This window comes from Solanum tuberosum, unplaced genomic scaffold, assembly GCF_000226075.1.
Source record: "Solanum tuberosum cultivar DM 1-3 516 R44 unplaced genomic scaffold, SolTub_3.0 scf00042, whole genome shotgun sequence".
Taxonomy (NCBI): Eukaryota; Viridiplantae; Streptophyta; class Magnoliopsida; order Solanales; family Solanaceae; genus Solanum; species Solanum tuberosum.
The window spans coordinates 364,034-378,316 of NW_006238967.1; the positions used below are offsets into that span (position 1 = coordinate 364,034).

A 14,283-nucleotide genomic window follows, 5' to 3' on the forward strand; every position below is an offset into this window, starting at 1 on the left:
TCAAACACTTCGTTTGGGAAAAATAGGGGTGTGACAGGCCTCATCAATGGGTTTCATTCACCCATAAAGCCCTAAGGTTTCCCAACTCTCCAAGTCAAATTTCAATTCAGTTGATTAGGTTTCCATTCAATTCTTCGTGGGTTCAATTTGTTTTATTTCAATTGTTCAATTTTGATCTTATTATGATTGTTTTGACTCAATTACATGCTTTCCAATTGTTTTCACATGAACCCATGCATTGATCATGATTTTGACTATGATAATTTACATGAATTTATGAAGAAGCTTGAATCTATGAATGATGAATTTATGAAGTTGTGCATAATTTATTAAAAAGAAAAGTTTTATGATCTAGGTTGCTTTAAAGATGAGCATCAATGAAATTGTGAAAGGATTTTCTCACATACTAAGGGATCATGGCCTTGTGAAAGGTTTCTCACTTAGATTTGATTCAATCTTTAATGAGCTACTCTATGATGTTTAAGCTTGGATTAATATTTGCATTATCTTTTTCCATGTATGATGATAACAATATGAAAATGACCATTCTGTTGGGATTTAACTTAGCACCGAGAGAACTTTGAGATAGAGGCTCAAATAGGGTAGTATCTAGTAGCAACCTCTAGTTCTACACTACTTGCCTTAAATGGCCTAGCTAGAAGATCCACATATATCACATGATATGATACGAAGTTCTACCTTAGAAAGTAGACTCTCCCTTCTCGATGCGGGAGTTACATCGGATTTCATGTTATAACTCTCATGGTCTATTGTCGGCTAAAGCTAATATCCAGCAAAATGAACTAGATTTCCCTTAAAGACTTTATGAAGCTTTTACTCATGATTTTAAGATGCATTGACCATAATTATGACTTACGATTCTTCTTATTTTTTTTACTATGTTTAACTTGGTCATGCATATCATGTTTTCAATTATGTCCTCTTAAAATCATGTTTTCATGTTTTTTATGCATTTTTCTCATACTTAGCACATTTCATGTACTAATGCATTCTTGTGACTACATTGTTTCACTAATGTAGGGCTTGACGACTCTTCTCCCTCTGTTTGTGACTAGTTGACCATTTAAAGAGTTGAAGACTTGGTGAGTCCTCATACTTCGAGGACGATGTTGTCTTTATTGCTTTAATATGTCTTTATGTTTTGGATGTTTTATGTGGTGTACAGGTTACGTACCAACCACTCCTTTTGATGTAGTAGATGGTTTGTCAAGACTATGTTAGACTTTTGCTATAAATGTCAAACTCTCCTTTATATGAGATTCTTTACTCTTGTCTATTATATTGTGTTAAGTCTATATCAAGTGTCTTGTGTAGGGACTAACGGGGTCTTATACGCCATGTCACATCTAGGGTGTACTTTGGGTCATGACACTTCTTAAGGTTCAAATGACTAAGATGGAATTATAGCACAATACAAAATGGACAAAATCCTCTATAATGCTCAATAATCTGCAAAAGAGTATATCCTCAACTAGACATGGAATAGGATTCAATAAGAATTCTGTAAAATCTGAAGAAAATCACTATGCCATGTTCTACACTCACTGTGGTCAACTTGGTCATCAAAACCACATGTGCATAGAGAAAAATCTGGCCATTAAAACAATCTCATTTTTATGAAAAGAAGGAATGGTGAAGGAAATCTAAAACTAGTTCCCAACCAAAAACCCTTACCCAAATGGGCCAGAAGAAACTTGGTTCATCCTTTCACTCATAAACAAGGACCCAAGTGGGTCTGAGTACGAAATCTAACTTCTAATGAATGTGCAGGAACCAGTGAGAGGGAAACAAAAGTAGTGGTATCTAGATAGTGCATGCTCCAAACACATCCCCGAAAACAAGGAGAACTCCCTCTCACTGAACAATTTCCAAGGCGAAAGTGTTGCCTTTGGAAATGAAAAGAAAGGAGGAATTCTAGGAATCGGCAGAGTGAGACTCACGCCCTTTCAAGCAATAGATAATGTATATTATGGTGAAGGATTGCAACACAACCTCCTGAATGTGTCCAAATATGTGATAAGGGAAACGATGTACTATTCACCTCAATCGAGTGTCGAGTGATTAGTGCAAGCTCCGAGAAACTGGTCCTCCTTGGTAAGAGCTACAAAATACAAAGTTGACATTTTGGGTCCCAAAGAACAATCACCCCAATGCTTAAGTGCAATCACTAATAGCTCACTACTATGTCACAAAAGATTGGGACATACAATCTTCTCACTGATGAACAAACTAATATCCAAGGACCTGGTCACTGCCAACTCAAAGGTTTAAAGAAGATCAAGTTTGTGGTGCATGCACGTGAGGCAAACATGCCAGATCAACTTTCAAACCTAAACTAGATGGTGAGCATATCAAAACCCCGTGAACTAATCCACCTGGATATATGCAAACCAATGAGAGTTTAAAGGCGAGGATGTAAAAGTTGGTTATATGACTTGTGCATGCTCAGTTTGAGGATTATGTTCCTCTAGTCGAATCTATCAGTGTCATCTTTTCAGTAATGTGTCATACCTATCTCATCTAAATTAACTTTCACATTTTTCTCAATCAAGTGATTAACTTTGTCAAAAATAAGAAGGTACAAAGCTAGATTAGTGGTTCAAGTATACAATCAATAGGAAATGATACACTACGATGAGACAGTTTCCCCGGTAGCCAGAATGGAAGCTATGCAAATGATAATAGCCTTTGCAGCTCACATGGAATTATATTCTATCAAATGGACATCAAGGGTGCCTTCTTGAATGGTTAAAGATTGAATCAGGCTCCATGATCATGTGCTCCAATGTGCTCATAGTTTAGGTTTATGTCGATGACATCATTTTTGGAGGGCTTCAGATCAAACAATCACAATCTAGAACATCATTTCATCAACATAAGTACAACAAGGAGCTACTAAATAAGTTTGACATGAATGAAGTTAAGACGAATGACACCCTAATTGCAACTACCGAGCTCGATAAGGATGAACTCGGTTCCCTTGTCAATGACATAAGGCATAGAGGAATGTTTGGATCTCTGCTATATCTTACCCTTGTCAATGTGTTGAACTTTGTGCATGTCTCCATTCATGTCCGAAGGAATACCACTTGAAGGTTATCAAAAGGATTCTACGATATCAGAATGAACTTGGTCCTCAACTGGTACCATTAGGTGACTTATTTGAACTGGTGATCTTTGCAGATGTAAATTATGCTGGTTATTTGGTGGACAAAATAAGGACATCTAGAATGACTCATTTTCTAGGACCTTGCTTGGTGTAGTGGGCTACAAGAAAATAGAATTCAGATGCATCATCATATTGACTTGCATCATCACTTCATTATAAACAATGTTGAAGAAGGTTATATTGTCATGACATTTTGCAAAACTAAGGACTAGGTGGCAGACATATTCACCAAAGCCTTGGGCCGAGAGTAGTTTGAGAAAAACCGACTCTCACTAGGTCTCATTTACCAGTATATTCACTCTCGAAAAATTAGGAAAGTGGGATTGGATAGGTGTACGTGCTTAACATAACCACTAACTCACTTTTTTACTGCACCAGGTATACATTTTCCGTTGCAGGGAACTCTGAAGCTCATGTCAAATGATATTACCATTAGTTTCTTATAACATCGCAGTGCTAGAGTGGTTGCACATAGGTATCGAGTTCTCGACATATCATGTTTGCACTCTCCCTCAATGTCTTTACAAAATACAATAGAGCATTCGGGATGTCAACTGCATGATCTGAAACAAAAGAACCTAATTTACCCTTTTTCACATTGTTTAAAATTTTATTTTTCATAGGAAAATCAAATCATCTCTCTCAATACCTCAAATGTCTATATCTATCTTGGAATCCCAACCATCATCCCTATCTTCGATCACTCATCATTGCCATTTCAATCACATCAATCACACCTCAAACCCTTTCTCTCATCCCCACTTTCACAAGAACCTTCACCAAAATCAAAAATCATGAACTCACCACCATCGCCACTACCCTCAGCCTTCCCAACCAATATTCCACTATCACAAGTCCTGATCAATTACTCTGATGAGGACATCGATGTATAATCTTAGATGAACTAGCCCTAAATCGATTGCCACATGCTTCTCTTCAGGGGGAAAAACCATAGTGACCTTAGATTGTCCACAATGGTGTAGTTTCTAGGGGAGAAAAGGTGTCATTCATGTATATGGAATTAGACAACGTGATTGACCAAGAGGAACCCATTAACTAGTACGCTCATGATTAAACACATGACTATAGTCATAGACCATGTACCTGGTCCTCAGTAGCTCCTCATTAGCTGGCTTATGGTAACTTGCTCACTATTGTGTCTAGTGCTTCTGGTGTACCCTTAGGTGACGAAAGTCAAGTGACAGAGAAGGATATGAGTACTCGGACCATTTTTGCAGAGTGTGATTGCTTGCCAGTGGACAACCCATCTCTTCCACCTGGTCCCCGTATGTTGGTCCTATGGCACAACTGATTGATGATATGAATGTTGCTTGGATGAAGAATGTTGGGCTTTAGATCGAGATTGATACATTAAGGAATGCTCTTGCAGAGTTTCAAGGAGAGGTCACGAGGCCAAGGATCAAATGCTTCTTCAATAGCAATAAAACAATGCTAGAATATATACACTTCTCCAACTTCTTGCTTTCCAATCCTCCTTCTAGCCATTTGTCTTAGCATACCCATCCTGGAATCGGTTCTTGTTCTTTTGTTTTTGTTTAAAATGTTGATATTATGGGATGCTTAATTGTGCTTTTGCAAAGAGTATGTTGGTACCCAATATGGGCTTAAATGACGTGTCTTCTGATTTTGTTGTCCATCTTGCTTATGTGTGACTGCTTCCTGTTGTTACTTGTTTGGATGGCTAATATCCTTAGATTGAGAGTTTCTGTTGGTTTCTACATATGTGTGGTGTCGCCCAGTGTGGCTATGAGTCTAGTTATGTCTATGCATGCTTCCACCTAATTTTACCTATCTATTTGAGATGTCAAAAGGGGGAATATGTTTTCTGGCTGTGCTGTGTAGGATTATACAATGCAGGTTACAAAAGCCATGGAGGAAGCATAATTTGACATCATCAAAAAAGGAGAAAATTGATGACATGACGACTTTTTGAACAAGTTATGATAATGACAAAGTGAATCGGACAAAGTGAACCAGGTTCACAATCCATTAGCAGAACCAACACGGGAACTGAGAAACTGCACAAAGTGAACCAGGTTCACAATCCAGTAGCAGAATCAACGTGGGAACTAAGAAACCTTATTAAAAGGCAAACACTCCTAAATAAGGAAGGGAAAAAAGTCTGATATACCCCTCAACTTTGCCATTTAGAGCTAATATATACCCCTCGTTATGAAAGTGGCTCATATATACCCTTACTGTTATACAAATGGCTCACATATACCCTTACCGTTACAAAAAGAGCTCACATATACCCTTTATCTAACAGAAGTAAAAAAGTTAGTTTTAAATTTATTTTTGACTTTAAATTTTAGAAAAATTCATGTACGGGTGTATAAATGATCATTCTAACAAAGTTCAAGACATATTTTAATCTTTTTCATACAAAAAATATTTTTTGACTTCTTTGATTATCATTATTTGAGTTCTTTATTCTTTTTTTATTTAATTCTTTAGTGTAAAGAAAAAATTTAAAACTAATTTTTTTTTGCGGCTATATTGTAATTTAGTTTTTGTACTTGTAAAAAAAAAATGGGGCATCTATAATAAATTTTACAAGAAAATTAGTGCAACATAAATAAATTTGACATTCAAAATAATAAATTTAAATTAGTCGTTGAAACCAAAAAAGTCAAAAAAAAAATACGTGTGAGGAGGATCAAATATACCCCATATGGATTATATTTTTTTCAAAAAAATAATTAAAAAAATAAATTAAAATTAATTTTTTTACTTTCGTTAGAGGAAAATGATATATGTGAGTCATTTGTATAACAGTAGAGATATATATGAATCATTTTCATGACAAGGGTATATCAGCTCTAAATGACAAAGTTGAGAGGTATATCCAACTCTTTTCCCATTAAGGGAAAGAAGTACAAATGAATCCTTAAAAGGCAAAGACTCCTAAATAAGGAAAAAAGTGCAAAAGACTCCTTATAATGCAAAAACTCCTAAATAAGGAAAAAAAAGTGTAGAAAACTCCTTATAAGGAAAGGAAAGCTTTTTGAGGAAAAATAATTACTTTCCTTGTACCATTCAACTAGGGTTTTATCGACCCTTATAAAAGGATTGTTGACAAAGAGAATCATAGTTTTTTGCACAATCATAAATCGAGAATATTTTGCAACAAGAGCTTGTGCAGCGCTGAAAACAACAAGACAACAAAAGAAAGAAGAACTAGAGTTATGTTTTCTTTCTAAAACTTAGTTTACATTGTTTCATCTTAGAATTATTGTTTAGGGATAATTGTTCCAAGTGTGAAAGAGAATTTGTGAGAATTGTAACAAGAAGTGAGTTTGACTTCTTGGAGAGTAGAGAAACAATTATAGTTAATTGTTAGAGAGAATTGTAACAAGAAGTGAGTTTGACTTCTTGGAGAGTAGAGAAACAATTATAGTTAATTGTTAGAGAGAATTGTAACAAGAAATGAGTTTAGCTTCTTGGAGGGTAGAGTATTTGATTATAGTTAACCGTCGAACAATTTGAGTGAATTGTTGACTCTTTAATTATAGAGTTGTAATCTAAATTGTCTCTTTGAAGTTAGTGAAGTTTCGTGAAATCCTACGAGGTGTAGGTCGTGGTTTTTCTTTCCTTGAGCAAGGAGATTTCCACAATAAATTTATGTTCCGTTTGTTACTATTTATTTATGGTAATCCAACAAGAACCTGATTCTTGTGTAGGTGGTTTAAGTTTCTTCACAAAAATTAACACAAGGATGAATATTGCAAATTTTGAATTAAATCAGCGATTTTATTTTTTTAATCATTATTGTAGCAAGGATGTCATTTAGGTTTGACTGCCAAAAACTTTCCACATGAACCATATTTTCCAAGAAAGGAATGGTTTAGATGACTTCCTTGCTAATGAGGCTTTTATAGCAATGAAAGAGATGTTTTGTATACTTTCACATAATTACTTGTACAAAAATAGAAAGGGTTGAACATTGATAAATATGAGCAAGGATGAGAACAAAACACATCAAATGACATATATACTTCATGAAGCAATTAATAGATTAAAAAAGAAGGAACATAACATTGCAGTAATGAAGATTCGACAAAAAAGTAGCAGTCATTAGAAAAATATTCATTCATTCATTCATAAATTTAGTTTGTCTTATTCTAGGTGATGCAATTTCTAATTTAGATATTTTCTTATTTTAATATTAAAAAAATAGAAAAAAAAATTGTAGAGGGATATTCTTGGGGTGTGAAATTTGGATAATCCTCATATCATCTTGTGTGGTTCATTGGTTTCCACGAGTTATAGAAAATCTGCTATGTTGGACCCATCTGATCTCAGTTTTCCAGCTCGAAAACCCCATGGTTACTAACCTAAGTTGAACGGACCTTGCCCTCAACTCAGTGATCTCTCTTCTCTAATCAACAATGGCTTCTCTGTCCAGATTTATTGGAAAACAATGTAAATTGCAGTGTTCAGACACACTTCACAGACCAAGTTATGGGTTTTGTGTTAGGAGTCCGACCCATTTGAGTATGGGTATGTACCTCGTTTTCTTGACTCTTTTTCTCTTGTGATTTTGATTATTGAGTAGAAAAATGAGTTAACTCTATTGTATTTAAGGTATGAGAAATGGAGATGAGAGTGGAAGATATAATTTGTTCATCAATCAAAATCAAAATAAGCCTTTCCTAGTTCAATCCCCGTGGTTAGTGTTTGAGATGGAATTATCTTATCTCCCTTTTGTTTTTATTATATGTTTGTATTTCTTATTATGGCTGCCACTACTATGTTTAGCAATCCCAAAATATTATGTTGCGAGGCAGCATCAAATGTGTCTGGAGAGAGCTCTTCCACTGGAATGACCCAATACGAGAAAATAATTGAGACTTTGACCACCCTTTTTCCTCTATGGGTATATTTCAATAACATTTTCCTCTTTTCATACTTTTTTGTTTATACATAACCTCATTCAAACTTTAATTTCTTTTCCAGGTTATATTGGGTACAATCATTGGCATATATAAACCTTCTGCGGTAAATTCAATAGTTGCTATTTGCAATTTTTCCGTTTACGATAACTTCTAACTGATGGAACATGAGAATTGTACAGGTCACTTGGTTGGAAACAGATCTATTCACTCTGGGTTTGGGATTTCTAATGCTTTCAATGGGTTTGACACTAACATTTGATGACTTTCGAAGATGTTTAAGGAACCCATGGACTGTAGGTGTTGGATTTCTCGCTCAGTACTTTATTAAACCACTCTTAGGCTTCACCATAGCAATGGTATTTCTTCTCTTACCTCATTGCGTTATTCATTTTGTCTATGCATCATTTAAAGCATATTTGTATTGTAAGTTTGAGTTGAATCTTGTGAACACTTACATTCTAACTTAGTCAGACTCCTAGAAAATCTTCAACATGAGGGTAGTGAATGAAGATCAGCTTGATTACACCCATAATTATCTTATGTGAGATTTAAAAAAAAAAAAGGCATTAGAAAGGTAGAGTGGCCTGTTAGAAATATTTTTCTATCATTGTTTGCTTTAATGTTTTTTGTTATATTTCTGTTATAGTTAGTTCTATTAGCATTTAACTAGGTTCCACTCTTTATGATTTCTTCTCCCTCTTTTGTAGCCTAAGAGAACTTATTTATCCTCTAGAAACATATTTTGATTCAGTATGCAAGTTTGACCCCAACTTGTTTAGGACTGAGGTGTAGTAGTTGTTGTTGCTGTATGCAAGTTTGACCTAACTATTTAAGCATGTTGATGCTATTCGTCTCTCTGGTTGTTTCTGTTGTTCGTTAGCAAGCTCTATGCTCTTGATTCTACTTTCTGATATCACTCCGGTTAGCTAATAATAATTGTTCTCTTCCTCCAATTGGTATGATCTGTAGGCTCTAAAGTTGTCCGCCCCACTCGCTACTGGTCTGATCTTGGTGTCATGCTGTCCTGGAGGCCAAGCTTCTAATGTGGCAACATATATTTCAAAGGGGAATGTAGCCCTCTCTGTTCTAATGACAACGTAAGTAGTTCAATCTACTCTGTGGGAAGTTTCTTACTGTCAATAAGCTTTGCTATGGTCTTGCAAGCCATGCTTTGTTATTGATGTGATGACATTCATTGCCAAGATAAAAGTAAAGTATGACTAGTTTATAATCCAGAAAAGTTAAAGAGTGCAATTTCATGTGTTTAGTAAAAGTCATGGTTACCCATTACTAAAACAGATGCTAAACCCTAACAAATTAGATATTAGATCCTGTGTTGCAGATGAATTTTCCCAGTTTCTTGTTTGATTTGATGTGAACTAGTCCTATAATATTTGTTCATTTCCTTGTCTTATATCAGATGAAAAGGTGTAGGTGGCACTACTTTGCTTTAAAAGGTCACTAAGATGGGATAGTGTATACAGTTACTGAAAGCTTTAAGGAAGTAGCGCACCTACATTTTGACTATTATTTATAATTCCACTTAAATTATTTTTTGTATATAAATCTGATCCACCTGCACACAAGGGTGTGACCTAGTAGTCTATGAAGTCGGTGAGAGTCGTGAGGTCTCAGGTTCAAACAACGGACACAAAAACACTAGGTGATTTCTTCTCATTTACCTGGTACCGATACCTGTTGCTGGTAGGTATTTCGTGGAATTAGTCAAGGTGCGTACAAGTTGGCCCGGACACCACAATTATAAAAAAAAAAAGAGAAAAGGATCCACCTTTCTGATTTGCAGAAGTGTGGAGCCTAGTCTAAACTTAATATTAACCTTTAAATTTTTTATCCAGAAAGACAATGGACATAGTAAAACAAAGTTGATCTGAAATTCATTTGCCAATGCAATCTGCAAATATCTGATTGTTGTTTTTGAGTTGTTTCTCCTTCCTAATGACAGGAAACCATTGATTTAGGTTACAATTTCTTGAATGCTTAGAGCTTGTTTGGATGAGCTTATAGCCAAAAGGCACAAGTTAGGAATTCTAACTAATTATTTCTGGCTTATTTTTGTCCTTTTGGCTTAAAAACAAGAGCTTGACTGTACTTTTTTATTTTACCTGAACTCTACAAAAATACTTAAAAGCTCTTAAAATAAGCCGATACAAACAAACTCTTAGGAGAAACATTATCCAGCTTGTGCCATTATAATTAAATAAAAAACCATGCGAACGGTCCATGCTCCTACCAGGTTCTTTGTTTTGCTGGTAAGTGTTTATTCACTGTTAGCATCTGAATAGTTCCATGCCTCATGACATCTTTAGAGATACATGTTGAAACTATCTCTACATTGCACTTTGTGGGCATAAATGTTCATGGGGGAGAGGGTATGTTTGTGGCCTCTGGCAAACACCTGACCAGATGATTGTTAGCCGATCATAAAACTTAGTGTTTTTCCCAGATCTTTCTTTCTTTTCAGGATAGCGATCTGCAACCACATTATTAGAAAGACAGTGATTGTAAAAGGTGGTAAAAGAAAATTCATCATAGGAAAGTGAACGACTGCACTTGAACTGTCAACCACTCTACTTTAGCTTCCTGGGTCTGCAATAGCTTTTTGAAGCCTCTAGAAAGTGATGCCTGTTAAGGAGAAACCAAACGCATGCTATCATTCGGTGCAAAATTAAGTTCACCTTTACAAGAAATATGCATTTGCATAGAACTGTGGAGAACTAATAAGCTAATGGCCAGAATCTTAGAGAATTTGGGGACTAAGGGTTTCTATGGCATCATTGCAGGTGTTCAACAGTTGGAGCTATTGTGATGACACCCCTGCTAACTAAGCTTCTAGCTGGTCAGCTTGTCCCAGTTGATGCTGCCGTAAGTGACCTGTGCTGTTGCGTTCAATATTTGTTTCATTTATCAAAATGTACTCATGTAAAGTGCTTGATGTACGCTATATCAGTCACACATCTGAATTTATCCTATAAATGTATGTTGTACACTGGAGAATATCTACACTATGCCTTGCACACACACCATAAATAACCTACCAACTCCACCAAGCTTATTTTGGAGTGTAACACTTAACAGCACCAAAGTATGGCTGTTTAAAAGTTGGATTCTTCCCAAGAAAGCTGATAGCCCTCTAACTTCGGTGATTAGCATTAAGTTTTGTGGTTTGCTTATAAAGACTTTCTTCGAGCCAATGGTCTTCTGTTTTCATTCCAGGGTCTTGCTATCAGCACCTTTCAGGTTGTGCTAGTGCCAACAGTTATTGGAGGTAACTGGATATTTAAATATTTCACATTTTCTTCGATAGAGAAATACAATAGGAAATCTGTATTTATGCCAATCTTGCTTTCATAGAGCTTTAAATAAGATATGCTATATAAACTGAAGTTCACTTTGTTTTGCAGTCCTATCAAATGAGTTCTTTCCTAAGTTTACGTCAAAAATCGTCACCATCACACCTTTAATTGGAGTTATTCTGACTACTCTTCTTTGTGCTAGTCCGGTAAGCTTGAAAAATTTACTGACTAGTTTTAGTTGAAGGCATATTGGTGGTCTCTCTCTTTCTCTCACATTCTACTCCAACTCAGTTTGTATATCTTTTCTCTGAAGATTGGGCAAGTCGCAGATGTGCTGAAAACTCAAGGAGCACAGTTACTTCTCCCTGTGGCGGCCTTGCATGCTGCAGCCTTTTTTCTGGGTTACCAGATTTCAAAATTTTCATTTGGTGAATCAACATCCAGAACTATTTCGATAGAATGTGGAATGCAGGTAGTTATCTTTTTGTACTTCTCAGCATACCAATGAACTAATCTCTGTAGCCATTCTAATACCTGTCTTGTCTTTTATTCTCTTTGGTTTCATCTTAAGCCGTACTATCTTCATTTCCCCTAGTTGAGCTCCATACATCACCATATTAAGAAGAATTATGTGATGGGTGCCTGATAGAGTGATAGTAAAAAGTATAAATCATACAAAACGCTACCTAGTATATGTTTCACTATTTTCAGAGGTGGAAAATTCGCTTTTTCTATCCTATTCAATGATGTGAAATGTGCTCGCCTTGTTGCCTTTGGCGAGAGGCGAGGCCTTGTCACCTATTACTGGTGATGCAAGGTGAGGCAATCTCGCAAAGGCAAGGAAAGGTGAGTGGCGACGCAGCGATAAAAGGCGACAAAGGCATAACACCTTTTGTTATTTCTTATAGAACTGACATCAAATTAAATTAAAAGGAAATATTAGGGACTTCTCTACTTCAAAGTTCAGACTTCAGCACAAACCATGACTGTCTTCTTCTTCTTTTTCGCAGCTCTTAACAGTAGGCAGTGGACTGTGCACAGTTTCTCATTCCTTTGTTTTGCATCCCTTTATTTGTATTTTTTTCTTCTTTCAATTTAGTAACTACTATGGACTTTTAGTTTTTGAATTGAAATATTTGCTAATATGTTGTTGCTATTGTTATTTTTGTTATTTATATATGCAATTAAATATTTTAAGTTTTTAGTATTAATTGGTCCCTGACTTATTAAAAGCATGTGCTTCGCCCCTTTTCGCCTTTCGCCATACAAAACACTGATCCTATTGAAGTATCATTAACTTGTGATAGTTAGCAATATAAGATTCTACTGTTGTTAATTCTTAGGAACCAACATTCCTTCCCAAAGCGGGGAATGGGAAAAGGACACTTGAATGAACTCTTTATTTAGAATGCTTATCATCTTCTGTGGGTTGTTGTTTTTGGCGAGCATATTGTTCCCTAAATTATTAGTTATGCATAATAATTTGTGATATCAGCAATAAAAGGGGGCATCATCTTTTTGCCAGGTCATCCAATCGTTTTACTATTACATTTAACAGAGTGTTTTGATGAAGTCTAGATAATGCAAACTATGGGGAAACTATGTAACTCTTGTCTTTTGTGTGCACAGAGTTCGGCACTCGGATTTCTACTTGCCCAAAAGCATTTCACAAACCCTCTTGTTGCTGTACCGTCTGCTGTTAGTGTTGTCTGCATGGCAGTAAGACTCTGTACCCTTACTTTTTTCATATACATGTTCATATGCAACAACTCTCGTCTATTATACTCCAAACATAATTCTTTTCGATGTTCTCTCATCGTTACCATGTTTCACAGCTTGGTGGAAGTGCTCTAGCTGTGTACTGGAGGAATCAACCAATTCCTGTTGATGACAAGGATGATTTTAAGGAGTAACCTCCGCTGCTGCTGCTGCTTCTTTACATGTCGTTAGTTTGTGAGATGAAGTTGAAAGATCCGGAGTCATGCAAATGCATGGTTGGTAGTTGTATGCATTTCTTGGCTGCCTCTGTAATGAAACCTAAATTTTGGACCTTAGATTCAATTTAATTTGTTAGAAACATTAGCACAGAAGAGCCTTCCAAAATGTTTTAGATAAATTGGTATTAAGCGAACTGCCCATGGCATTGTAAGCCAGTTTTAGTGCTTGTAAGGCTTATTCCAAGTAAGGTGATAAAATGGGTCAAATTTATGGTTATTCGCTCGATTACCTCATTTTAATTGGGTTGGTTATCCAATTATTTAAAAGTGGATCAAATATTGATGAACTCATATAATCCATCATAAAATGGGGTGGGATGGGGGGTGGGGGGTGAACTAAGCAAATACCCCATAAATGCAAATTAATTACAAATATATAACTAATGATAGAGAATAGAGAGGTCATAGTCCTTCAGAAGCTCAATCCATAGACGCTGCCTTGAATTAAGGTCCCTTTGACGCATAATGTACCGAAGACTCCTATGATTAGTGTAGATCTCGCAACAAACTCCATACAGGTAGTGCCTCCGGATCTTAACCCCAAAAACTACTGTTGTCAGCTCCTAGTCATGAGTGGAATAGTTGCGCTCATGTAGCTTAAGCTGCCTCGACGCATAAGCAATAACTCGGCCTCGTTGCATAAAAACACAACCCAAACCAACATCGCAATATACCGTGAAGCCCTCGCTCTCAACTGGAAGAGTCGATATAGGAGCAGTGGTCAACAACTCTTTGAGCTTCTGAAAGCTCAACTCACACTCTTCAGACCACTCAAAAGGAATATCGAGATGAGTCAATCGGGTCATAGGTCCTGCAATAGTGGAGAAGCCCTCCACAAAACCTTCTGTAGTAGCCCGCTAATC

General features: G+C 36.1%; 1 protein-coding gene across 1 annotated transcript; it reads left to right on the forward strand.

Moving 5' to 3' along the window:
- The first annotated feature begins 7,403 nt into the window (after positions 1-7,403).
- On the forward strand, positions 7,404-13,639 carry LOC102605368 (sodium/pyruvate cotransporter BASS2, chloroplastic). The gene is made up of 12 exons (XM_006343114.2): positions 7,404-7,714; positions 7,799-7,883; positions 7,973-8,090; positions 8,171-8,212; positions 8,289-8,465; positions 9,079-9,206; positions 10,911-10,992; positions 11,344-11,395; positions 11,532-11,629; positions 11,737-11,895; positions 13,053-13,142; positions 13,259-13,639. The coding sequence occupies exons 1-12, from the start codon at positions 7,603-7,605 to the stop codon at positions 13,334-13,336; spliced, it is 1,221 nt and encodes a 406-aa protein (XP_006343176.1). The 5' UTR covers positions 7,404-7,602; the 3' UTR covers positions 13,337-13,639.
- Positions 13,640-14,283: the final 644 nt, after the last annotated feature.